The sequence below is a fragment of the Battus philenor genome, unplaced genomic scaffold (assembly GCF_028537555.1).
Source record: "Battus philenor isolate CCGP_79_NKW_IND1 unplaced genomic scaffold, ilBatPhil1.0.hap1 SCAF_12, whole genome shotgun sequence".
Taxonomy (NCBI): Eukaryota; Metazoa; Arthropoda; class Insecta; order Lepidoptera; family Papilionidae; genus Battus; species Battus philenor.
Window position 1 is genome coordinate 7169257 of NW_027181674.1, and position 26446 is coordinate 7195702.

At 34.2% G+C, this 26446-nt stretch overlaps 1 protein-coding gene across 1 annotated transcript in view; it reads right to left on the reverse strand.

Annotated features, from left to right (window-relative positions):
- Positions 1–26446, reverse strand: part of dac (dachshund) — a 172241-nt gene that overhangs the window by 100772 nt on the left and 45023 nt on the right. The window contains exon 3 of the mRNA XM_068776354.1: positions 611–750. Coding sequence (XP_068632455.1) covers positions 611–750 — 140 coding nt within the window. The remainder of the gene's footprint in view (positions 1–610; positions 751–26446) is intronic.

A 26446-nucleotide genomic window follows, 5' to 3' on the forward strand; every position in this document is an offset into this window, starting at 1 on the left:
GCAAGTACCGCTTATGCAAGATCACGAATGTAATTGCTCCCTTGTCTGGCGCGACACTTCAAGCCCGAGCGAGGTAGCGTATACGTATGTTGCACGTAGAAAAGAGACAAAATGTAAAATAGTCAACAAAGGCCTAAGCGACAAAAATGATTGATTACCAGCCGTCTTGCGTTAAGCTCTGTTTAATCACTTTATTCCCTTTTCGCCGTTTGTGTTGGGATGATTTCATATTTGTATACAAATAGGCGACGATCACGTCAGAAGTGTCGGCGCTCATTCCCTTTGCCTACCCCAATTGCTTCATCACATACACTCACATAATTGGCGACGTACTACTGATAGTTAATTATCAAAGTTAAAAAAATAAAACAATTTTTTTTTACAATTTACGTTCCCTATACGTATTTTTTTCAAACTATTGTCTATACGCATTAATAAAATAGTGACTCCTTTTTCTTACGAAACTACTACTTACTAACGTGTAGCCTACTTCAGAATTGCAGCTTACTTAATTTAAAGTACTTATTATTTATAATGAGTGTGTATTATCTTTACTAATATTGTAAAATTAATGTAAGTTTATTATAGGCAGTAATAAGAAATAACGTACCGCTCATATGTCCGTTTTCGTAGGGCGAATAGTCGCCGTTTTCCAACCGGTGTTTCTTGAAGGGATGCCCGGGGAACTGCGTGGCGGCGAGGGAGAGACCAACACCGGACGCGCGCTTCGGAGGTCGGCCCGGTCTGGAGCTGCGGACATAGTAGCACGTTACTGCCGTTTAACACTGGACACTTAAACAACGGAAGAGGGCGCAAAAGAAAAAAAATAATGTAAATTTTTTATTTTACTATCCTATATCATCACTACTTTTTGATGGCAGTAAAAGCCGCATATGATCCTTTATGTTCTTTATCAAAATATCTATCAAAGAAACCAATTATTACATTTTTTAAAAGGCGTCTGCATTTCTATGTATGTATATACATAGAAACATGTATATATGTATATATATCTAATGTATATATACATACATACATACATATACTTAAGAAATTACATGGTTGAGGTCGTCGGAAGTTAGAGTGACAATGAGCAGGCCATATAGCGCGACAAATAGCTCCAGGGGCTGGAAATCAGAGAGATTGATGAAAGACGCTGGATGCAGTCCGCGTCCTACTGGAGTTCATCTATTGGAAATCAATTGAGGACATCCTATGGCTAAAACAATGATGATGATGAACCCCAACGAAATAAAGTAACTTTACCAAAAAAGGTTAAACTACAATAAAGGCTTCGAAACTATTTATAAGTTGTTACAAAAAAAAAAGATTTTTGCGCTGATTTTCCAGCAGAGTTTATAAATAAAAAGTAAAAGGATTTGTACAAAAATAAAATAAATCTATCTCCATTAATGATAATGTCAATAACCAAGACAATAAAGATCACAAAATGGAGGATGCTAAGTAATCAATAATTGCGGAACGAACGAATTATTTGTTCGTAAAATCATAAGCTTCGCATCAAATAAGCTTCTTTGGAAGTCTTATCTAATAAATCAACTTCTCGCGTAGGGAGGAGGGCACAGATTTATTTTTATTTATTTCACTCCCCTAAGATTTAACGCCACGAGACAACGGCCCTAGTTTCCACAATTTCACGCTTATTGTTTTCCCATCCGTGATTTACGGTCGAGTAATAGACAACAGTATATTCTTGGCCGCAATAAACTTTGTCACCTAAATCTTTGCCCTAAGCCCATCGCACTGACCAAATCTTAACTACTCGTTTGTGGTATACCAACTCAACGTAATTAAATAAGTAATGTCGTAATAAAACTGAATTAAGTGCAAAATTATAACATTTTTTGTATCTTTTACTTAAACTATAAGACAACAAACACTTTAAAGGAACCAACATTTCTTTATGAAATAACACACAATTCAATTGCCTCCATGATCGATTTCTATTGCCAAGGAAAAAGGATATTATAAAGTACCTTTGGTACTAACGTAAAGCCTGTATGGCCTTTGGCTTTTATACGAGTATAAACGGACGGCATCTATCAAAAATAAAAACGTTAAAAAGTATATTTGTTAATATTCCAGGAATCATATCATCACATCTTAATAATTTGTTATTAGAATTTTACTATTACATTACATAATATATATTATTGAATAAGGTAGATTTTTTTAAAATATTTTATGTTCTACATAACGCTGAGAGTCAATATTACGAATATGTATTAATAGTATCACTCTTACGTAATTCGTTTACGTATATTGTGATATTGTGTAATTTTGGTGTGCGATGGGACCGGTTGGAAGCGGCCTGTACCCATTGTAGTCCACTTGGATAGGCGATCTTATTTAGGTCGTCTTATAAGATGATGTTGAGGGAGAACGTTTTACAGTCCGTGGACTTCACTCCAGAATATCAAAGCCCCAGCGGCCATTTGTTTTACGTGCTATGTGGCATACTCACCACCACTTTCTACTTTCGTTCTCGTTGTCTACGTCTTCGTCATCTACGGAACTCCTTATTCCGGATTTAATTTCGTAGAGAAATCCATAGCCTAGTTAGTCCTAACCATAGTTTGTTGAGCAACGGTAATCTGGCCATGGAGACTCGGCTTAACTTTTAACACGCATTATCGTAGACCATCACCTCACGGTATTGGAGTTATAAAGTGTAATGAATTATACTAAGATAGATATATTTTCAATGTAATTTAAATAGTGGCTATTTGATATCTTTTTTAAGTTTTATTTTAGACGCTTCCTCGTTCGCATTTACAGTTTTACCGGATCCGAAGTAGCAGATATGGATAGCCAACGGCGCTTGGTATAGATATCTATACTGTAACTACATCCAAGGGCTCCTACAGAAACGGCACTCGGCTTCGCTGTTACATCATTAATTCCACGGATTGAAACTTTGCTGATTCTTCTTTAGGTAAGGTACAATACATTGTTTGAATGAAATAAGAAGCAAATTCCTAACGTGGTGTATAGCAGCGAATGTATGGTAGTTACCAGTTACTCCAGATAAGTTACGAGACAATCATAAACGTGAACCAATTATATTAGAAGCAACTAATCCGCACTGCGTTACAACTAAGCGGTAGAGGCGTCGGCCAAGTTCGGCAATTATCGGGGGAGCGATGCTGTTATCATAGTATCGGCTTACGCAGAAACCGACTCTCGCCTATTTATTTTTATGTCAGCAGCCGTCATTATGAGACACTCCATTAGCTTGGATTGCGGCGAGTCCCGTTTTCGGTTACGCTTTAGGGTGCAGAGTGCGAGGTGACGTTGGATATTTCCTTGTTACACGACGATAAGGAGTTCATAGCTCTGATTACATTCATATCACTATTTAAAGATATAAAATAGTTACAGTTGTCAACGAAAATAATTTTTAAAATTTGAAATTATTGTGAGAATCGCAAAGAAATCTCAAACAGAATTTAATGTCAAAAATCTCATTGAAAATGTTTTTATGCGAAAATATCATTTTTTATTCGAAAATATAAGGAAATATAAGATTTCGCAGCTCAAGGACCCAGCGGCCATCCGCTGTGCACACTATGTGCGCTGCCGCTTCAACTTGCAAATCCGCTGGGCTATCGGTTACTTTTATTCACCTACGGGTATTCTGATTTCTGATTACATATATTCCAAAAAACATATACTTATTTTGTATTTCAATCAGCGAGTCGCATAAGCGGATGAGTACAATGCAGCGAGGGAGCGAGTCGTCGAAATCGAATATTGAAAGTGTCGAACGACACCGATAAGGAGACACGTGCCGAGCCGCCACCACTTAGCTAGTACCCGTAATCTGAATACCGCAAAGCTCGACCCGATAAACTGCCATTAAAATGCGTTCGATTTATTACGGAACGATTTCCAAACGATTTATGGCAAGCAACATGCAAAACGAACAAACAAGCTAAAGCCACATCAGGTACTTAAGGTTTATTTCCGGAACTGAGGACTTTTTATACGAGTAACTTGGACATAAGCTTTTAAGCATTATTAAGCACTACAAATTGAATAAGATTATCGCTTAAATCAAAAACAGACGGGGAGAACTTAGTACCCAAATATATGGAGATTGTTACGAGATCGAATCAGTAAAGGGAACCAAGGTCACCGACCGCGAGCTGATAGACGCGGCGTAGATGGACGGTTATGGGTGCTGAAGGTTGCTGCGGAAGATCGGTTACCGTGGCGATCTTTGAGAGAAGCCTATGTCCCACTGTGGGCATCTACCGACTGACATGATGATAATTATGAAGATTGTCCATTGGTGATATAATAATTATTAGGTATTGTGTCCTCTTGGTGTCAAACTTATTCGCATTCGTCTGTGCTAACTTCTACTAACAAGTAGAACAAACTTAATTAGGAGCACACAACAAACAGATATACTCTCAAACTTAAGATTGGCGCCTAAAACTAGGCCTGAGATAAACCGTTCATGAGGACAACAAGGTTACCACCTGATTATAGTAATGCGCTTTACTCATAACGTTTCAGCTTTTACGAAATTAAAAATAAGATCTTGATGAACAATGCGACCATTCTCACCTTGTGATATAATTATCATCATCACCTTGAGATAAATCATGATATGCCTGAATAGAAAATAAATATTATTACTTCTTTATTTTATATAATATTAGATGACTTCTGGTTAAGAGACGGTCGCCTAGTGAAAGAAACCTAAAAGATAAAGTGAAAAACATTTTTTTTTTAGCCGTATAATCTCTACTGTCTCTCACTGTTTGAAATCGTAGCAAAACGTAAATGATTATATAACGAATATTATAATTAATATCCAATAAACAGACTCGAAAATGTTTTAATAACGACGCGACATTAATTAAAAATGTTATCATTAAACGAACGTTAGATAATGCTCTCTCTATTCTTATATTTTCAAAACAGATATATAATATTGTCAATTTTTATATCAAGAATATACTCATATAAATGGCTGTCGCATTTCTTTTGCACACTACTGTAAACGAACCCTACCCTAGTGTAACTCACACCGCTGATAGTTTTGCTTTATGTTATATTTGCTTGACAATATTCATCACTCACCAGTGGCACTGATCAAATAGCAGCTACGAAAAAGTCCCCAGATACCGTGATGGATAGCAAAAAATATTATCATAAATAGTCCCCAAAAAAATTTCAATAGTAATATGTTTAATTATAAATACAAAAGACATCTTTTCAGTTATAGTGCAATCGCGTTAAGAACATAATCATCGTTGTGACTTAGCTAGAGCCACGCGGCTTCAATAATTTTAAAAATCATTTTTAATAATGACAAAAAGTTTAAAAAACTTAAAAAAATGACTAAAAATTACTTTAAATATTAAATGTACACACGGCTTTCTATATTCATTATCATCGTCACCGTACCCCATAGATTTACAATAAGAAGTCTTCCAATAACCTTAACAAATTGATCCGTGCACCTTTTCGCGTAGATGTCGTACGCTATGCTCGCTGGTCCGTGGCTTACACTCCAAAACGTTAAGACTATGTATAACCAGCTATGTGACCCATTCATTGATACTTCAGCTTAACAAGGCGTAGGGCTATGCGGGTTGCTTTCGTTCGTCTACGGATTTCCTTATTTCTGATACGATCTCATAGTAAAATGCCTAACCTGACCCTACAAATTATGCAACATATATAACAAATTTGTATTGTCTTCTGTCTAGGCTGTGCATCTTTCTATACGGGAAACTTTTAATAACCTTCTGCGACTATTATTAATGTGTAACTTTGTATTAACAAATCAATAAAATACAGTAGATTAATTTGCTTAAAACAATATATTTTACACGTAAAACTATACGGTAGACAACTACGACATATTATCGAATAAAAAAACAAAGAGTAAAGTAAGCAGGTAAGTGCAAAGAGCCCAGCTACGCAGCCGTCTGTTCACGCGCTATGTATAGACAGGAGGGTCTCTGTTATTATATTTGTGTTACTATTCTCGACTCTTAGTGTACGTGTTCACACTCACTACCAATTACTGACACTAAATCATAACATTTACGGGGCGTAAACATCCTTCCCCGACTACAAGGGAGTTTTAACAAACTGAAAAGACCAAATACAAGTCGCTGACAGCCTATCGCAAGCTAATAGTCATATTATGTTTACAGTTGTACCGGCTATGCGTCCGAAGGGGAATATTTACGCGTCGCTCTATAACTCGCATGGGAATGTTTATGCATTAAATCAAATTCTTCCAAAAACGGTTCTTTATCTTTAAAGCGTCAGATCTATTGGTAGCCCGTTAGAAAACAATAGTTCCTATCAAGTTGCATCCGGTGTTTTTTATACTTGTTAGTAAATGAAATATCCCTTGTTTAACGTAAAAAATAAACGGTGTAAAGAAATCGTTATCCCTGTTTTTTATATAGTAAATTAATTTATCTGAAATTTTAAACTAAATAAATTTTTACTATAAGTAAAATTGAATACGGAAAACAAAAAGTGCAAATGAGTATGAATTCTTTGTAAAATTTTTGAAATCTTATTTATTTATTGCAGGGACGTGTTTATGATATCTTTGCATTTTATTTAAATAAAAATTTATAAATAATAGCGTGAAATTACTCATCCTTTATTTTTAATATCGTTTTTATTGATTACTGGTTGGTTAAATAAAATAATATAATAATAAACTTCACGTGGTATCATGGTTAGACCGAAGATCTTCAAAGCTTGTGGCGTATCATTGTTATAGCTAGGAAAACCGCTCATGTTTTGACGAGAATATGACAAAGGTGCCGTAGTTATTATGAAGACCTAAAAGCACCTATTTGCTGTTATTCCCTGTTATTCCATGTATTTCGTTAAAGGCATCCTTCCCTGTTAAGGCCTCCTCCTCTTTCAGAATGACTACTGTATAGCTATTGTTCCAGAACTATCTGATTGCATGATGAGAAGAGCGTTGTCCACATTAGATTTTTTTAAATATGACTACCTCCTAATACCGGACTACAGGCTTATTCATGTTTGGTTATAGTGCAACCAGAACCGCTGTACCGCGAGTTAAATAATTATTTTTACCTGTGTTACAGTGGTTGCAGCCGGACTTGTAATAGTCCATTAAAATACTTACGATAGTTACTTTCTTTACTCAGCATAGGGACGATTTCTAGCAAATAAATGAGGTATTGATATTTAAAATTGACATTATACGCAATCGTAGTTTCTGATAAATAAATTTTAATTTTTTTTCCATTATCATCATCATTTCAGCCGTAGAACGTCCATCACTAGATTCTAGATGATTGAAATCGGCCTGCATCCAGCATCTCCCAACGACTTTACCAAGTCTGTTCGTCGAACTTACGTCCAGACGGTTCGTGGTCTCCATTCCAAAACATTAAGAACCCAGCGTCTATCATCTATCTGTTCCGCGCTCTATGTGGTCTGCATGCTGCCACTTTAACTTGGTAATCCACTAGGCTATGTCGATTTACTTTCACTCGTTTATGGACCTCCTCATTCCTGATTCAATCTCGTAGATAAATCTCGAGCATAGTCCTCTCCACTTAATTTTACGCAAACGTTCAAAACATTATAATTAAATGTTTAAAAAGCGACTATATTTAATGCAACTTTTGTACAAATTTCATGCAAGCATTACAAAACTATATTAAGCAAACATATTTCAAAAAAGAAGGTAAAATGTGAAATATTGCATTAAATATTATATTAACTTGATTTGAACTGTGGTCAATGGCTTATAACCCCGTTCATAAAAATATTATTGGCCCAGAATTATGTCTGGAAGTAACAAACAATGGAGCACTGTCTTAAAAATGGCTCGGGAATCGGTAGGCAAGGTAAAACAAACGCACGTAATCTTATCTACGGCAAACTCAAACGCAGTAGCAGTTTGTCTTGGGTTCACTACAAACATGATAAATGATTTCGTTTATTAAAAAAGCGATGCTCTATTTTCCTAAACGAGTTCCGGTTGAGGCTAGATGATGTCTCTACTTGATTAAACATAATACCTATTCACCTTGAGAAGTACCTGAGGAAAAAGAGAGATGCACATTATTGATTTTGCATGACATCATAAATTTATAAAGTTTTTATGTGGAATTGTTCTTTTCATTTAAATTTTAAAGAAAAAAAAAACTAAGCACGTTTCTTGTAATAAACATGATGCCATCAAAAATAATGATTTAATAAAGCGGGGAAATTTAATTGAAGCCAAAAATTAGAGGGAACGTCCAACGTAACAATAAAAAGTGAAAGCAAAGCCACATTTAATCGTGTCGTAAAAATAAAAAATTAAAAAAAATGCGTGGGGTGGAAAAAGTTTCTCGTTCATAACTCGAGCCTGCAACGATTTGTGTTCAAATGAGCCCAGATCTTTTCTTAATGTTACCTGCCCTAAGGATACGTAAAATTTCTGCATATTTACGTACAAATATAAATACCTCTAACACAACAGCAACTGCTGTCTGCGATACGAAGGTTCAGTACTATTTAAGTAATACCTCTAAAAAGTTTTCTTTAATGTGTTCTGCAATGTTTTTTTTATTAAAGTAACTCTTAAGATTAAAGATATCACTTCAATGTAGCAGCAATTTCAACCAATATCATTCAGGAACAAAAAACTTAACACGTAAGCAAAGCAATGGCCGGTCGGCTTTATGCCGGGTGTCATGTTTTACTCTAGAATACAATGCGGAACTAATAAAGCAAGTCAGCGCCATCGTCAGGTAGCTTCTACGTTTCAATTTCTCCGAGGCATTTTATTTACAAAACTAATTACGTTTGTCTGATAGGGTATTAGCTATCTCACAGTGTTTTCATTTCATGACAGTTAATATAGACATTCCCAGCACTTATTCTAAAGATTAACATGTAATGCCGTATGTAAAATATTTCAACTTCGTCATGTTGTGTAATAAAATCAATAAAATAAAACACAAACTGACTGTGTTTATTTCCAATTTTCTATTACAAGTGTTGAGTAACTCGTGTTTTAGCAAAATAGGGACGATTACGTATTTTTCTCTGCCTATTTTTATAGTCTATGGCACGAATTCAACGCACGCCACTCTGTTTGGATAATTGAAACGTCCAAACATTAAATTTATGTTTCTTGTGTGATAGATATATTTTCTTTTTATTGCATGCTATTGTTTACAGTATATATTACAGTTTCCTTTAGAAAATATATAGGAAAAGATTATAGCAATGATGGTTGGAGAATACAGTAGATGCAATCATTAATATCGTTAATAAATATTTCAGTACTATATACAAGCTTTCTAAAGTACACACTACGAGTAAAATCTTTAATATTATATTGTAACAGAAGCCCACTCTCCGACACCCCTTTCTACGGATGCCGGGGCAACATAATCAGCCCCCAAGGGACAAGCTCCTGTAATTAGCGGTTGTTCATTTCTTAATTTCAATATTTAATTACAAAGGAAACTCGACGACTGCTAAGAAGAAAGAGACGTCATCTACAGAAAGACTTTAAATCCGTCTTGTAACATTCGTAAAGAATAACACTCGTGAGAGGCTTCTTTGAGCTTTGTTTTAAATTAAATTATAAGATATTTTGTACTTTGAGATACTGCTACATAACATGATTCAATTTAAACAGCTTAAAAATGAAAACAGTTATTTTTAACTTTTATTAAACCTGTCAGATTTTCTTTACTTATTTATTTTAAGCATCTTTATCCTTCTTGACTTGTAACTCTCCTGTCTTTAAGTAGAGATACAGACTTGATTGGTTTCTGCCAAGCAAGGCAAAAGCAAGAACGCGTCATAGTAGCTTAGTTATAACCTATTCACTTTTCTTCTCAAAGTTACCAACGCGATATAACGATGGGGACACTTTTAAATAAAATATTTCAGATCTCTACATTGTTAAATATTTAGTAAGGTGCTTTTATAATGAACTATTTAATTCTAAATTCAATAAAGGAATGAAATATTTCTGTTATAATACAATAAGAGACTTGTTACTTTAACATTACTCAAAAAAGAATTTGAGCGGGAGAGACTCCATCTGTGTAATTCGATCTTACTCGTTGAAGAGTCGTCTCACAATTTTCCTTTGTCCACCCCACGAAGACAGTAATGGCTTCCGACGTATAATAATTTTATTTCATTTCCTTGCGTCTTTCTAATATATGCCCTTTATGATAACTTACACAAAACAATGTAAGTTCGAACAATCAAAATCTATCAAGATTCAAATTAAGTTCAAGCATTTCTATTAAGAATATGTCTAACAAGTACATACTTTTATAAGTACATTAAAGTTCGATTACATTATCAAACCTACCGAGAATCTAAGAACTAATTACTAGTAAAATCACAATCCGTAACACACATCATCAGGAATAATTACTATTTCTTACGGAAGAAGCAAATACATCCTGCGATGAAGATAAAGGTATAAGATAAAATTCATTTATTCAACATTGGAACTTTTAACATAACTCTTATTGATTATTAACTCTATTTTTTTATTTTATTTTTGACTCTACTCTGCTTCGCAAAGTTTTATGGTTGTGGTGTATGTAAGAAAAAGCAGAAAGAAACTGTGAAAAATGGTAACATATATTTAAATGAAAAACCATCTATTTATTACTAAAACGGGCAAAAATAACTGTCAAATGATGGAAACATACTAATTTTAAGTATAATAGAAATATTCCATGATAGTAATATACAGGGTGATCAAGAGGTGAATTTATAGCTCCTTTTTCAGCAAAAAACTTCAAAGCTTTTGTACTCTGCACCACGTGTAAAATAATTGTAATTGATTTTTTTGCAGGAATACAATATTTGAATAAGTTTTGGCTATACAAAGTCTGCAGGGATAGATAGAAAAATAAATAATTTTACCATATAGTAATCCGAATTTTGAAAACGCTATTTATCAGTTTTTAAAATTTTAAATGATTTTTTTTAATATCGTGTACCATACATCAATTGAGATAAATTTGCATAACCACCAAATAAATTCACCCTTTTAAAGTACTTATATATATAAACAATCAAACTGAATGTTTTAAATGAAAAGCAAAAATGAAAAATTGAACAAATTTGAACTGGTTGCTACTGTAAACGTTTTTCATTCTCCACTCGTACGTTTATCGAGTGCTGCGTTTGTCACGTTTTGTTTGGAATGACGTGTTGGCGTGGACAGGGCTTTTCTCGTTAGTTGCGTTCTGTTGAATTATACAATTTCTGTACGAGTGACCACATCACACGCCCCGTGGGTCCAAGGTTTACGCCCTCATCTATTACAATAAAATTTAATTTACGTTTGTCAAAAACATTTATTAATAAAGTTTTGGAGTCGTAACATTATAAATCAGAAATGTTTCTACTTTTATTTGCAACAATCTCTTACTTTGAACGTTATTCTTATCAAACGGAAATATTTTCACGCTGATAAATACGTAAAAAACTATTTTGTTAGATCACGTAATTAGTTTTTAATCTGTGGCGCCAAGAATAATGTAGTTCCAAATTCGACACGTTTTAACAAATTTTCTGCCATTGCAATCATTAATTTTCGATTGGTTTTCTTTTAATATGAAATAGGTTTCTATTCACATTGACACGCTTCATCGGAACAATGAAAAAGTTTAGCTACTGTTCCTGCCATCTTTATACCGACAGTTGGGGCGGCCATTAAAAAAAGAATTGCTACCTGCCAGGAACACGTTTTGTTAGTTCCTAAATTAATTCCGTCTAATTCTGGCAACAAATATTGTCGAGTCATATAAGTCATATGCCATCGGCCGCTTTTAACTATTGTAGACAAAAAATCAAACATGTTTTTCATCAGCCTCCATTAAAACGACACTCGAAAGATAAAGTAGACCTATTTTATTATAAAAAACTTGAACAAATGCGCCTGTTTTAATGTAAACACTTTTAACAGATGAATCTATTTTCACAAATTTGAAATATATAATTTAATTTTCACCTAACTATTATGTAATTTTGAATATATAATTTATAATATATTTTTTTAATTGTGATACGATGAGATAATACTGCTTTGAATATTTCAATATTTTTTATTAGTAAAGAAACAACTTTTAATTTGCTTTTTAATGATGTGTAATTCGAATATGACAAAAAATATTCTTGGGCTAAGCGCAGTTCGTTTTTTTCTAGTTATCAAGAATCTGGTTTAATAAATAATGACCTATAAAAATACAATATTTATCAATGAACCCACTATAAGACAAACTGGATTTCGACTCACGAAGAATCGTATAAATAACTTTGCTAAGTTAAGTATCTTCGAATACCGGCCCACGCACACAAAATTTTGTTCTGTTTCTCTCGAGCAATTATTCACAGAATAATTTAATAACTAACAAACCTTTGTTCAACTCATGTTCAGCTTCATTTTGTACGTTCAATGAAAAACGAAAAATAAAGAAAATAAACACGCTAGAGATTTGAAACAGAATAGAGTCCCGGACATGTGATCGTACGGTGCCGAACGAAAATAAACGTTATGATTTGTTAAACAGGTTATTAGGAAAACATCAGCGCTGTCGACAACGAGCTAGGAAATAATCTATTAAAGATCCAGCCGAGTGCGATACGCAACGGACGTAATTACCCATCACCCAAAGCATTGTTAAAGAAATATTTTTACTAAAATACACGTTATTTCATACCGATAATATTTCTCGCCCCAAATTGATTTTGTTTTTTACTTTTTTTGTATTTAAAGATCGAAGTTACATTTCTGGTGGCATTTACAGATTCTGTGGGTTGAAGTTGACACGGCAAAGAGGATGGCCAGCCCAAGAACTCTTTAAAGGTACCAAGGCTAGTGGATTTCCGAGAGAGCCTTGAATCTGGCCGCCATACACTACTATTGCACCGGATAGGAAATTGTCTTTATTTGTTACTGTATACGATAGATTGCGACACATGGAGAGTAATCAAGTTGTAAACATTTTTTTTTTTTTTTTGGTTAAAACATGAACCTATATTCAGCCAGTATTTGGCTATAACAGATATTCTAAATTATTAGAAAATAAAAGTATGAATTACTACGAACGTTGCATATTACGACATACTACGTAGTGAATTAAATAAAGAAAAAAAATTAAAATTCTGAAGAAAGAATAGAGATGTTTATTTCTAGCAGCCGTAAGTGTTTGTTATTTCCATTTCAAAATACATAATTTAGGAAAAAATTATAACTGAATGAACCAAACATCTCTTGAAATAATTTACATTAATTTAATACATTATTAGCAGAAAAATATTTCAATCGAACGTATACAATGTATCTATGCTTCTTAAAATACCGGCGAGAATTTTAAAGTAAACTAGTGTTATTCATAAATCAAGAACGTAATAGTTACATTCTGACTGTATGTGAGTACATCTGAAAAATCTTTTGTTTGATCAAACCAACACATCTGGATGTTGAACAGAAGTTCATAATAAAATATGAAAAAAAACATGTTAAGTCCTTTTGTATCGACCGCTTCTGTTTGTACTGAACAGGAATTAACAAGTTTTGATACTTTTAGCAATATTTTTGTTCTTATTTTCTAAGCACATATATGTGCATAAATATAAAAGAGCCACTAATAACTAATTAACTGCCACATCTACTGATATTTATCAGTGAATAAAAGTAAAACAGATAAATGGGAGTAAAAATAATGTATTAATTGGCAAACAACGCTTTCGATTATTTTGTGTGTAAGGAATACAATTAGCAGCCATTAATAATATCCACGTCGGTGCTCCATTTCATTAAATGCCAGTTGTACCGGTTCAGTTCTTTAGAAATTTATTCGTTGACGCAGGTGATGTTGCTAGTGCAAAAAATAATACGTTTTTTATGTTTTTAAGATAGCGACGATATGCTGGACACAGCAAAATGTAATTTACTATTGATTTCAAACCAACATATAAACAAAAATATCAGTCATGTATTAAGTGGGTATTCTTTAGTAATGAATTTTTACATATCCGTAGTTTAAAAATCATGTTTTATCCTAAAATATCAAAAACATTTAGGCGTAGAACAATTGCAGCCGAAACGTACTCGAAACGCTTCGTAGTAACTAGCGGAGATTTGTTTTGATAATACATCATAAAACTATTAAATATTGGATCGGTGAGTGAGACTACCAGTACTGTTTTAATTTTTTCTCTAAGTGATAACCTTAAAGCGTTTATAATAAACATGTAACTTAAATTTTTTTTGTAATAAGTTTATTATCAAATACGTCTACAGATACAATAAGTAGGCAAGACATCGGTGCGTATTTTAAAAATTATTTCAGAAGTAAGTCTGAAACCTCCATCAGCTTATCATTTAAAGGCAGATGTAACACTGATCATGGCGTAATCGGTTTGTTATTTCAGCGCTTAGATGATGTTTAAACCCCGTTTTGTCTGGGGCATGTGGGAATCATTCTATTGTGTTCCACATCCGGGTAATGATTAATTCTTTCAATACTTATTTTAGCTCATCGATAAATAAGAATAGATTTTTGTCTCGTTAATTGATAAAGGAGATCGATGTTGACGTTTGATTAGGAAAAAATTGCAACACAAGGAATATTTATATAAGACTATTAGATATTAATAAAAGTCATCATGTCTTCATTACGTCAGCCGATAGACTCAGCCCACTCAGATCGTCACGTTAAACGGATTAATTGTAATTTAGTTTTTAAAAGATAAATATTAGTCTTTATGTGTAAATTGATTAAAATTAATGTCTAAAAATCTAATTATAATATAAGGTTAAACAGTATATTCTTCATTCACAACACGCTATCTACCCACTTGACACACGTCAGATTCACTAACTTCCGTTCCCAGCGTCTCCGTCGCTTATCTTGTACAAATATAACAAATTAAACGAGACTGATGTTAACACGAGGAACATCTTTCTTTTTATGTTACGCAATTGTGTAAATAGTGAAGCGGGTTTATGCGATTCAAAATTGAAATTGTTAATTATTTAAATATGACCTGAACGTTATAACTAATTCTGTGTTCATAAAGCTAGTTTTAAGATTGCTTTCTTGTTTAGGCTTTGAAATTGACAGGATCGAATGTTTTGTTCCATATAACTTTTTATATTATTAGTGATTAGCACATAAGCGAATTAGAATGTAATCAAACATAAAATATTATGTTTCATTAAGCCCAAATTATTAAAAAAAACTTACAGAGTACAAAATATTATTTTTGGTGAATAATCGATAATAAGTCATCGTCACTATGTAAGATTTAAGACGGCCAAAACTGGACAAAACTGGGCATAGCTCTTCCGGTGACTTCCGAAAGAACCGATTGAAAGTTGCCCGAAACCAATATCCTCCCATAACAACGTTGTCTGTCCGGATATCCTATGCTGAGCTTGAAGGTGTGCGGTCTTTACTGCCAAAACCTAAAGGTCACTTTGAAACAAGTTTTACTCCAAGTTTTACTACCTCAAATTTTAGTGTTTCGTATTAAATTTGTACACCACTAATAAACCAACCAAAAAACGAATTTCACTCAAAGACGGAAACAAACCTCAACCATCTTTAATGACAAGGGCCGTCACTTTAAAGAAACGAGTTAATAGACGTAATCAATTTGCACGAAATTGTGTACAAGAAAAAAAAAGCCGTTTTAAGCTCCACTAGTCACGCGAGGATAACTGTCAAAACTCACGCTCTCGCCTTGAGGTCTCCTTTACCGGTTCTCTCTGAATTTTTGGATGTAACGAGACACAGTTTTTTATATATTCTATCTGTAACACTACGTGCGTTATACAAACACATAAAGGTATATAAAATGTTTACATATGTGTTAAATGTACCTTTTCATTATTATAATAATAATGTATTATTAACTACAGACATCAATTTCATGTTTACATGAAACTAATTTACTATTAAATAATATGGATGGAGTATTTCGAATTCAAATATTTTATTTAACGGTAAAAAAACTCATTGACAATTTCACAATCGATCAACGACTTATAGAGAGTGCTATGCCCTGGATTCCTCTACAATATCGAATCAAGAATGAAGACTTAGGTCGAAAGTATCCGACTTAGCCCAGCGGATTGGCTTATTAAATTGGCAATAGTCAGGCCACAAAGCGTGCAGACAACTGTTGGGGTTTCAAGGTTCTAGGGTGTAGACCGAGGCCGGCAAGCGAAGTGTAAGATATCCACCCACAAGGTGGACTGACCATTTTATTAAGATCGCCGGAAGACTTGATGCGGATCGGTTCCAACCAGCCCTAATGAGAATCTATGGTGGAAGCCCATGGCTAACAGTAGACGTCCTTCAGCTGAAATGATATTAATAACAATAATGCCAGTATCTTATATGTGCACTAATAAAAGGTATACATACAAGACCAAAAGTACCACAGACAGCATAATTAATTAACAACTTAAAGTATTTGCAATATTTATTTAAACTAAGACCCTATAGAGTAAGTTATTTTTTAAAAAAGTTCATGATTGTACATTACTATTTTTAAATGTTGCTTCTTGCTTAAGACCTCGGTGGGGGTATCTATGGGGGATATACCATAATGGCTGACGGGATGGCGATCGCAGTGTGGTATTATGGTACACAAAAGAAGCTGCTGCCCATCCTCTGTCAATCTTCTATCATCAATTTTATTGTGAGCAGTGGAAATCATACAAAGTTATTGTACAAAGTGAAAAATTTTGTGAATTATATAAGATTGTATTTCGGGAATCGAACACACGATCTACTACTATTCACTTTTTTTTTCTTAAATCGTTTGATTTACTTTTTACCTATAATATCATTTTAATAAAAATATAAAATTTTGGCAGTAATCAACATACAATATTACGAATATTTAAAGAGCCGTTTGAAATAGTTTTCTATTTGTTCGGTTATTAAGGTTTAGATATAAGCTAGCATGGTCTGGTAGACACAATAGAGAAATATATTTAATTTTGTATACCTTATTGTTGTTGTCGTTCCTATTCGAGAAACAAAAATAAAATTAATTAATAAATGTTCCCGAAAATAATTGTTTTATTGAATTAATTATAACAATTTTCTTAACAAATAGATGAATACTAAGCGGTGAAAACCAAACGCGTTAGGGAGAGTTGAGTCGCGTGCCGTGGTTGCGGTCGTCCACGCTGCCCACACCTCATATCTCTTTAAACGTACCGTCCGGCAGTATTCTATTACATCACCTCTATATCCACGCTCACCTTATTAATTATAACTCGCTAACTCCGCTAACAGATTAACCCTTAATAACCTAGAGTTTCAATTTTGATACCAATCTTTTAAACCGAATGTTCACATTACTATTACTTTTTTTTATAGGTTGGCTGTACGTATTTTACTGTTGTATAATATTCTTTCCAACGAAATTAAAAAAAATCTATTTTTCCCTTCATATAGACCCTCAAGCAAACACAGTAATATTAAAAAAATCACTTTCGTAAATCAGGCTTCTAAGGGTTCAACATTTGATTTAATAAAATTTTGCCAAAGATTACAAAAATGTATTGTCTTTGACCGCAGTTGAAGTATACAAAGATAGCAATCGGTATTTCTCAAAGATGGCCCTGCTTATTAACGCCTAAACTTCTGAAATGCCTGAGATCCGACCGAATTTCGTTTAATTAAGTCGGTGTATTGAAATTCTTCACTTTGGTTACAAATGAAGCGTTTTCTATATACAGGATGATTGGTCACAAGTGAAACAGCTTTAAAGAGATGGATGTGTAGCTTATATGTCATCAAAAAGCTTTAAAGTTTCACATCTATTTTTAATCACTTGACTTCGCCAGATTTATAAACAGTATGCAAGATGTCCCATGCATCAAGATCTAGCCGAAATCAAGTGAGAGAACACTAGAAACGTGCAGAAAATACATTTAAAAATCTATGACACATGTTTTTGTTATTTTTACCATTAATAAATTTAAATAAATTATTATATACCCTATGACGTAATTTCTATTCTAATTCTATTTCTTTAATATCATGCTGCCGTGCGTAATCGTTCTGTAATAAAGGAAAATCCATACAGGTCATAACGTAAAAACATTTTTTTTTAAATATAGCATTTTCTGTCAAACTGTGTATTTAAATTATTACATTCAACTTTAACACAACGTTTTTCAATTCTCTTAGTATTTTTTAAAAAAAACAGGAGATTTTTTATTACGAGTATACACGGATATATAAAAGCCCTCTAACAAACAAAGCATTTAACATCATGAAATCAATTTCATAACCCCATCAATGACAGGTCATGTTTACAGAAGAAACATTGTTAATTTGTTTTTTTTTTATTAGCGTTATAAAAATGACGCATAATAATCACGAAAAAAATGTATTTATTAATTTTCCTCGACGTAATAACACAGTAGCAGTCATTTTCCATAAGTTTATTTACTATGACTAATGACAATCTAATGTTAGAATTGCGAGATACTGAGAATTGCGACATTACTTACAAAAACAAATGTGCATAAGTAAACTAATAAACAAATTTAAAAAAAAAAACCAGTACCATGTATATGTTAGACTTAAAGATGATTTAAAAGTGAAGTATTGATTTAAAGCTTTTATACCTATATTCAATCATTCTATATAAAGTAATCACGCTGAAACACTATTGAAATACGATAAGCGAATAACTTTTGGCAGTACTAAGTTAGCAAAGACAGAAAGTTACAGAAATAGTTAAGTTGCTAGATACAGGCAGCGGAAGACTGATCATCTTGGCGATCTTTGGGGTAGGCCGATGCCTTATTACAACGGAAAGTTGTGCCCCGCCCACTGCCACTTCAGACGACCAATTCTTTGAGCTACGTCGGTCACCTTGGTCTTTCTGCTTCTCTTCTTCTTCTCTTTTCTGATTATGACAAAGAACTTCGTAACATTTCGTTTTTTTTTATTGCTTCCTTTTTCTTATTTCTTATGCATATGGAGAAAGATTTCATAGACTACGTATAAAAATAATTTTTACTTCATTCAACTTTGAAATAGGAAAATAAATAGAATTTGTTCTAAATAAAAATTATAGTCTTATTTCAATAAGCTTTTTCTTGTTTTCCCAAACTGTTATATTTGACATTCTATATATTCAATATCGAGCGATAAACTTTTTGATCAATTTGATCAAAGATAGCTTATGCGTACAGCGCCAATTTTGTCGTGTCATTTAAAATTAGCTAAACAACGTAGCATTCATATTGTCGCAAGCTTTTACACCGCCATTCGCCCCATTATTATGGAATAACCCAAATAGCAGTCTGCAATCACAATATTAAACGCATACTTTTATATTGCTAGCGACAAATCAAAACCCACCCCTTTAATTAAACTGCCGGCACTAAGTCAACGTTAACTATAGGTAAAACTAGTCGGCCATTAGATTCGAAATAAAGTCACGTATAATTCAACGGTACGATTGTAACGTTTTGTTTGTAGGTGGGGTCGTGCTGGCGACAGTTTCCTACCAGCGCAAATATTTGATAACCGGTTTCAGTCGTAATTTAAACCATTAGCTAATTTATTGTCATATTACAGAAAAAAAATACCAAGCCTACGTGTAAACTGAAAACTTAGCTGTGCAGATGTTTTTTAATTAAAGTCTTTACACTATTTTATCAAATTATTCTCTTTTTTATATCTTGGTTATTTTTAATGTGCTAAAAAACATTCATTTTTTAAGAACGCTACTTCCAACTCCTTGCTAGCGGAATATAATATAATTCGTTCTTAGCTAATTTCTATTAGACAAAAGAAATCAGCAAAGCTAAATTTCAAGACTTTTAGCCTTATCGTTCCAAAGATATGGTGATGAGTACTTAGGTAGAGATATCGGCCGTTTGCTTCAGCTCACATTATTATGTAATTTTTTAAAATTAATTGTATGTGCATAAATTACATTTAAAGCTCCCTAAGGTAAATGTTAAATGCATTGACACATGTATCACGTATTGGTACATCTGTTTACGTCATACGGCTGAAATTATAACGAAGTTAATGTTGACAATAAATATGATACAAACATATATACCCATGTATTTTATATTATGTAAATGATGTTATCTGATAATGTTAAGGTGATGAAATTTTGTATCAATCAGAAATGTTGATGATGAATCTGTTTCAATTTCGTACGTCTCAGTTCAACTTATATTGTATTCTATTATCGATATCGACTAGCAGTCACGTGCCAAAATCAATTGCACCAACATCACCTGTAGATAGTTGTGCATAGAACGCAATAATAATCGAAGCAGCACAACGTCCATTCAATTATCCCTGAAAATTGAGTCTCATTAAAATAATAAAGCAGCCGGCGGCGGATTCAAATTGAACGATAACAAAAGCTTGTGTTAATTCGAGGCGACAGCGCGTTTTGCCGGCACGCGATAAGCGACGCTCATAGGTCGCGGTGCATTCGCAGCGCCTGTATCTTTACATCTGGAACTCTTCGATTCACAATCGCGATGTGAGAAAACGAACAAATCGATTTTATATTTTATAACGTAATTTTACGGGCATTAGTTTTCGCTTCGACAAACTTACATACAGACTGATCATCATTTTGGCAATAGTCCACGGCTGCACATAGGCTTCCCACATAGATGCCTAATAGAACCGGCAGGAAACGCCCTGAATTCAGCGTTCAGTCGTCTGTCTCTCAAAGTTGTACTTGGAATAGCACCCAACATGTTCAATATAAGCCTCTATTATCTACGAGATCGAATCAGGAATGCGATACCTAGAAAACAACCGTCATAGCCCAGCGCATTAGCAAGTTAAACTGGCAGTGAGCAAACCATATAGCGCACAAAACAGACGCCTTAAAGTTCTGGAGTGTAGATCAGCAAGCGCAACGTAGAACGTCGACCCACGAGGTGAGCCAACGACCTTGTTAAGCCGGTGTAAAACGCTGGAGGGCTGTTTTTAAACTCTTCTGTTAAAAATCTAGGATGGAGACCTATATCCAACTGTAGACCTCCATCGATTGAAATAATAGTAATGATGATAATATAAATGTTTCACATAATGGAGCATAATAACTAGCATTTTGTTCGTAGAACCAAACTGAATATTAGTCAAAATGAGGTAGTCAAGCGTCAGTCAGATTCTGCACGGCGAGCCTGTTTAAACAATAACAACGAGATGTGGCAGCTCTTCAATGCAACCCCAAATGCAATTGTGTACATTCGTGCGAGTATTGAGTTACAGTGTGTGGTGCGAACGCCCGACGATAGTTTAAATACGCAGCGGAGTGGGGAAATTTCTCCTAGTTAAATTATCTTTTGTGACAAATACAGTTCTGACAATAATTAGGCTTAAGTCCAATACACGTTAATATCTAATTTAAAGAGTAAGAAACACAGAGACATGCCGACACTTATCTTTACGCATATTTTTAATTTTCTATATGATAAAACATTTCCACCTATTTACTGAATCATGACGTTATTACTAAAACCATAAGAAACAAATTTAAAAATTGATAGTAATATTTCTTTCGTCAAAGATAGCCTAGATAAAAAATATTTATTTCCAATCTATGGCTCGTATTGGTATACAACTTGGCCAACCTATTTATTTTATCATCTTAAAAATTGGCAAGGATGGATTTTATGAAATACACACACAAAAGGCTGTGCGAGCCACAGGATGCAGGCGATAAAATAACTTAAAAATACAATTTAATTAAGTCGTATATTTATATATGTTTGAAATATATTGGAAAATCATTAATGAGTCCAATTATATCCGCTCAACAGTGGGTTTTGTTAAATGCTAATTACATCTATCCGGTAATAGTTTACCAATGAAAATTGCACAGCAATATCGCGTACCTGCTATCGTAAACGGCTTAGTTATCAAATACGCCAAATCCACAAGCTATAGTCAATACCGTGATCGCCCCTCGCGAAACGCGGCCCCTATTTGGTGACCACTTGGTGCCGTTGGGTGGCCATCCCGCAAATTGCTCTTTCCCAACAAAATTGTCAATAAAACTCATCTGATTCGCAGTTAAACAAGCGAGCGACATTATTAATTTATGCGATGTAATATGGCGCAAACGTTGGCGGTGTCCCGTGTAAATTATTAATAGTGCTGGGGTAAAAATTAAGCTTAAATCGAATGGGTAGTTTCGACGGGCGCATTCGCTCAGCGCACAGACACTGCGGATTAATTTGTAGGGCTATTGTGCACCTCCGGCTCGGGCAATAACACTTGCGATCATTTTGCCAATTTGACGCTGACGATTGCTGCAATCGCCGGCTGTTATACACTTATGCGCGCTTTGGATAAATTGTTTACTTAACTGTACCGGGAGAGGCGAACAACTCTGTTGAAATTATCCATGTTGTCTTAAGACAAAGCGATTACAGAAATCCGAGGAAGGTATTAGTACGGCTCGCTGCTCTCAAATGGCATCACGGTTTGCTTAATAAAATCGCGGATTTACATATCAAAACCTACAAAGGGGCATAATTGGACCCGATGACTTAGAAAACGTAGCGGGCGGGGCGGGCGCCTCCCCAACAACAAACAAAGGAATTATACCCGCCTCAAGAAACTTTTAGCAATGGAAAACGCCTTAACAAACAAACGCGTGTGTATCTAATGAAATTCCTCTGGTTGCATAACACGGTCGTGTGAGCTCCGAGCGTTATTAGCGGAATTATTTCTAAGGGCAAAATCTTTGAAGGCGACTGCTCTGTCGGAAAAGTTGTTAAGAAAATGGGTTGAGATCTTTTCGAGATTCCATTAGTTTGTAACTATGCGGTATGCGCAAACCATCTAATTTATTGGCCGGAGGGAACCTCGAATAGGCAGCGAGCATTTGGAATTGAAACTGACTTTAGTGCCGAATCACGCCGCTTTGAGCCGCGTCCGCCGCGACACGATTCGTTAAGAGACAAATGTTTGGATTCAATTCCGAAAGTTTTTGCCGACAGGTGATTAGTGACGGCGTGTTTACACCGCATTCGAACCGCACTGCTCGACGGCTGCTCCCATCACAAATTACCTTTTGTTATTAAAAAACCGTAGCGAGGCAAGTCTGGCCCGGCTTGGATTCGCCAAAAGAATCGAATGATTTGATGCCGTTTTAATTAAAAGTAGCCTTCGGTTAAACACCGCTTATAATCGATTATAATCGAAGAAAAAGGCCTTCAATGCATATCTTTAAGTCTCTTGAAAAAAAAATCAATCTCAATTTGTTTGATTAAAACGCAGCGTCACCGAAGCAGTCCGGAGCATTATCTCACAGTGATATAGAATAGACATTTCTTTTGAAACTTACGATTTAAAGATTCCGAGGCGAACCGAATCGTTTAGCGATCGGTTCGACTTACTAGTAGAAATCAATCGATGGGAAAGCGGCGTAAAAACAACGACCATTAAATAGACTCTTAATGGCATTTGTCCAGAACCGAGCACCCAAGGGCACCTGAACCGTGTCGCTCTATCCTTTTTTGAGTTCGTCATCTCCATAATGTCAACCGATAGCCGCCCATTACAATGACATGAACCTCCTCCGAAAATCGCCACGGCGACCAACCTGCGCTGCCTGCATCCAGCGACTTACCGCCACCTTTAGTATATTGTTAGTTCATCTAGTGGGAAACCTACCCACGCCGCTTTTACTTGCGGCTCCAACGACCGTCGGCTCCACGAGCGACGTGTCCCGTCCACGCGCGTATGAAACGCGAAACACAAAAATGTTTAATCTACCCGGGTTTTGGTATTTAATTACTAATCAAGCCTGATTTAAAATTAATCACTTGTAAAAGTTAGATAAAGATAATTAGAAATTTGACGGGTGGAACGTTGTCGCATTCAGTACCGACCGACGCCTGTGCCATCAATCGTCGTCTCGACTCGGAATCGAACCAGTCGAGATGAATAATGGAGTCTATTAACTCGCGACACTACGCCGACTGCATTAGCTTAGAAATTATCTAGAGCGGATAAGCTTCTCTTGGGCATTAACCAAACTTGAATCATTATCAATTATACTTAATTATGATGATTTATTTCGTTATTTTGATATCGTGGTAATGTCCAGTTATTACTCATTATTTTTTTAATATTCTCCTTTAATTTATTTTCTCTGTTACAAACATGACATACTCATATTTTAATATTTTATCTTTACTAAAATGTAATTATTGGAATAATAATTAATAAAAGTTGTCGGTTTTAATATACGTTATTTGAATTTTTATAACTATTTCTAAAGGATTGCCTGCAAAAAATACAAATGCAATTAAAATACAGGACTAATTGCAATTTCAATAACACGCAAAAACATAGCATACGGTCTAAAAAGAATTATGGAAAATAAATATCACATCAACTATAGGTTACATTATTATTTAATTATTTATGCATTAATTACATATATAATATTTATTAATTTATAATTATCAAAATGTTATGCATCATTAATTTGTATGAAAACATTTTACTTCTTATATATTAAATTATATTTATATGATTTTCATATCTGTTGATTCTTAACTCTTCACAAAGTAACATGGAGTAGACGATTTGTACTAATTATAACGCGCGAACGACTCGCAACGCGATTATCTTTTCACTTGCCTCCAAACAGTTCCATCACAAACTGCAGTCAGTAAAAGAAAAACTATACATAAACAAACACTTTCCGTTCAAACGATTTAAAAATTATAATATTTTAAATGCATTACACGTATACAATGTCCAAGAATTGTAATGATAATGTTAGAATTTTTATTATTTAAAGTAAAAGAAGATAATGTACGACAGATCTAAGTACTAAGTACTAAGTCATTTCCCTACTTACTGGTATCTTACTTCGACCCTTATTGGTAAACTGACATTCGGGATTTCTATACGAGATCGAATCTGGCATGAGTAGATCCGTTGACGAATGGAAGTACAAATAGACCAAACGTACACAACGGGTTGGTAAGTTGAAATGACAGTGAGCAAGGCGTATAGCCCAGAACAGATGGCCACTGGACTCTTAAAGTTCTGGAGTGGAGACCAAGGGTCGGGAAGCGCAGCATAGGGCGTCTACTCACAATATGGACAGACGATATTGTTGATAGTCGCTGGATGAAGCTGCTTGCGACCGGTATTATTGGAAATCCAGGGGTAAAGTAATCTTCTGTGTTTTTGTAGGAATCTATTGGCAAGCCTATGTCCCCTTGTGGACGTAATACGGCTACATGATGATGATAATGAATAAATTATAAATTTAGTTGAGAGATATATAAATACTGAAACTTAACGAAGCATATTGTGTTTAAAGCTGAAATAACGATCATTCTTGAAGTTCCTTGTAAGGTTACGGTATGTGAATTTCTTCTGAACGTCCTTTCATTTTCTATGAACCAACTAGGTACTCGTATGTAACCTGATTCATATAAAAACAATTGCCTCAAATTTAAAATAATCAATGAAATGTAAATCTTTAAATATCAATAAAAAATATATAATTATATAAAATTTACTCGTTATGAAAGAAAGCTTTATAATAAATTATGTATAGATAGAAACACGTGCATATTTTATGTAACCTAACACGTGTTAGAACAAAAGCTAACGACAGACAGAAGTGTCAATATCCACAATGTAAGTGGTGAATAAGACGCCCGTATCACACCGGCTTGCACTCATTCAGCACATAAAAGCTCTTCAATTGCTGTGTGGGAACAATATCATTTACATGCCAACTCGTGCATAACAGACTAGGAAGATGGAAAATACTTACAAACAAAACATTTCCTTTATCTTCGTAAATATAGACTGGCCGAAACCAAGTTCATAGCCACACATAAGTATTCAATTAACTCGAGTTAATCTATTTTAGCAGAAATGAATCGCTAAATGTGTTTGCTAAACGCAAAACGCAAGTGGGGAGCATAAATTCAACTAATCAAATTTTTTACATTTTGGCTAAGGATAACGAAGGACAAAAAATACTTATGTATAAAATAAATAAAAAAATTGTAATGAAAATAAAAATTATGCAATTTTCAAATTTTATTTTACCACGCAAACCTGAAAGTAAATTAAAATTCTATGCTGACAAATATTTTACATCAACCATAACCAAAAAGGACTTCATAAGAAGTAAAAAAACAAATAATGTAACATTTTTTAATGTCTTGCAGTGTATAAAAAAAAATTAACCCTGAAATAGGTTTCTTTACTGATTTTTCTATTTAACCGGCATTAGCCAATGAAGTTATTAGCTAATGCCAGTTAAATAGTAATTAAATTAATTAAATAGTACGAAATATGCTGACATATTTCGTCGAGTGTTTAGTAATAAATAAAAAAAATATATTTTT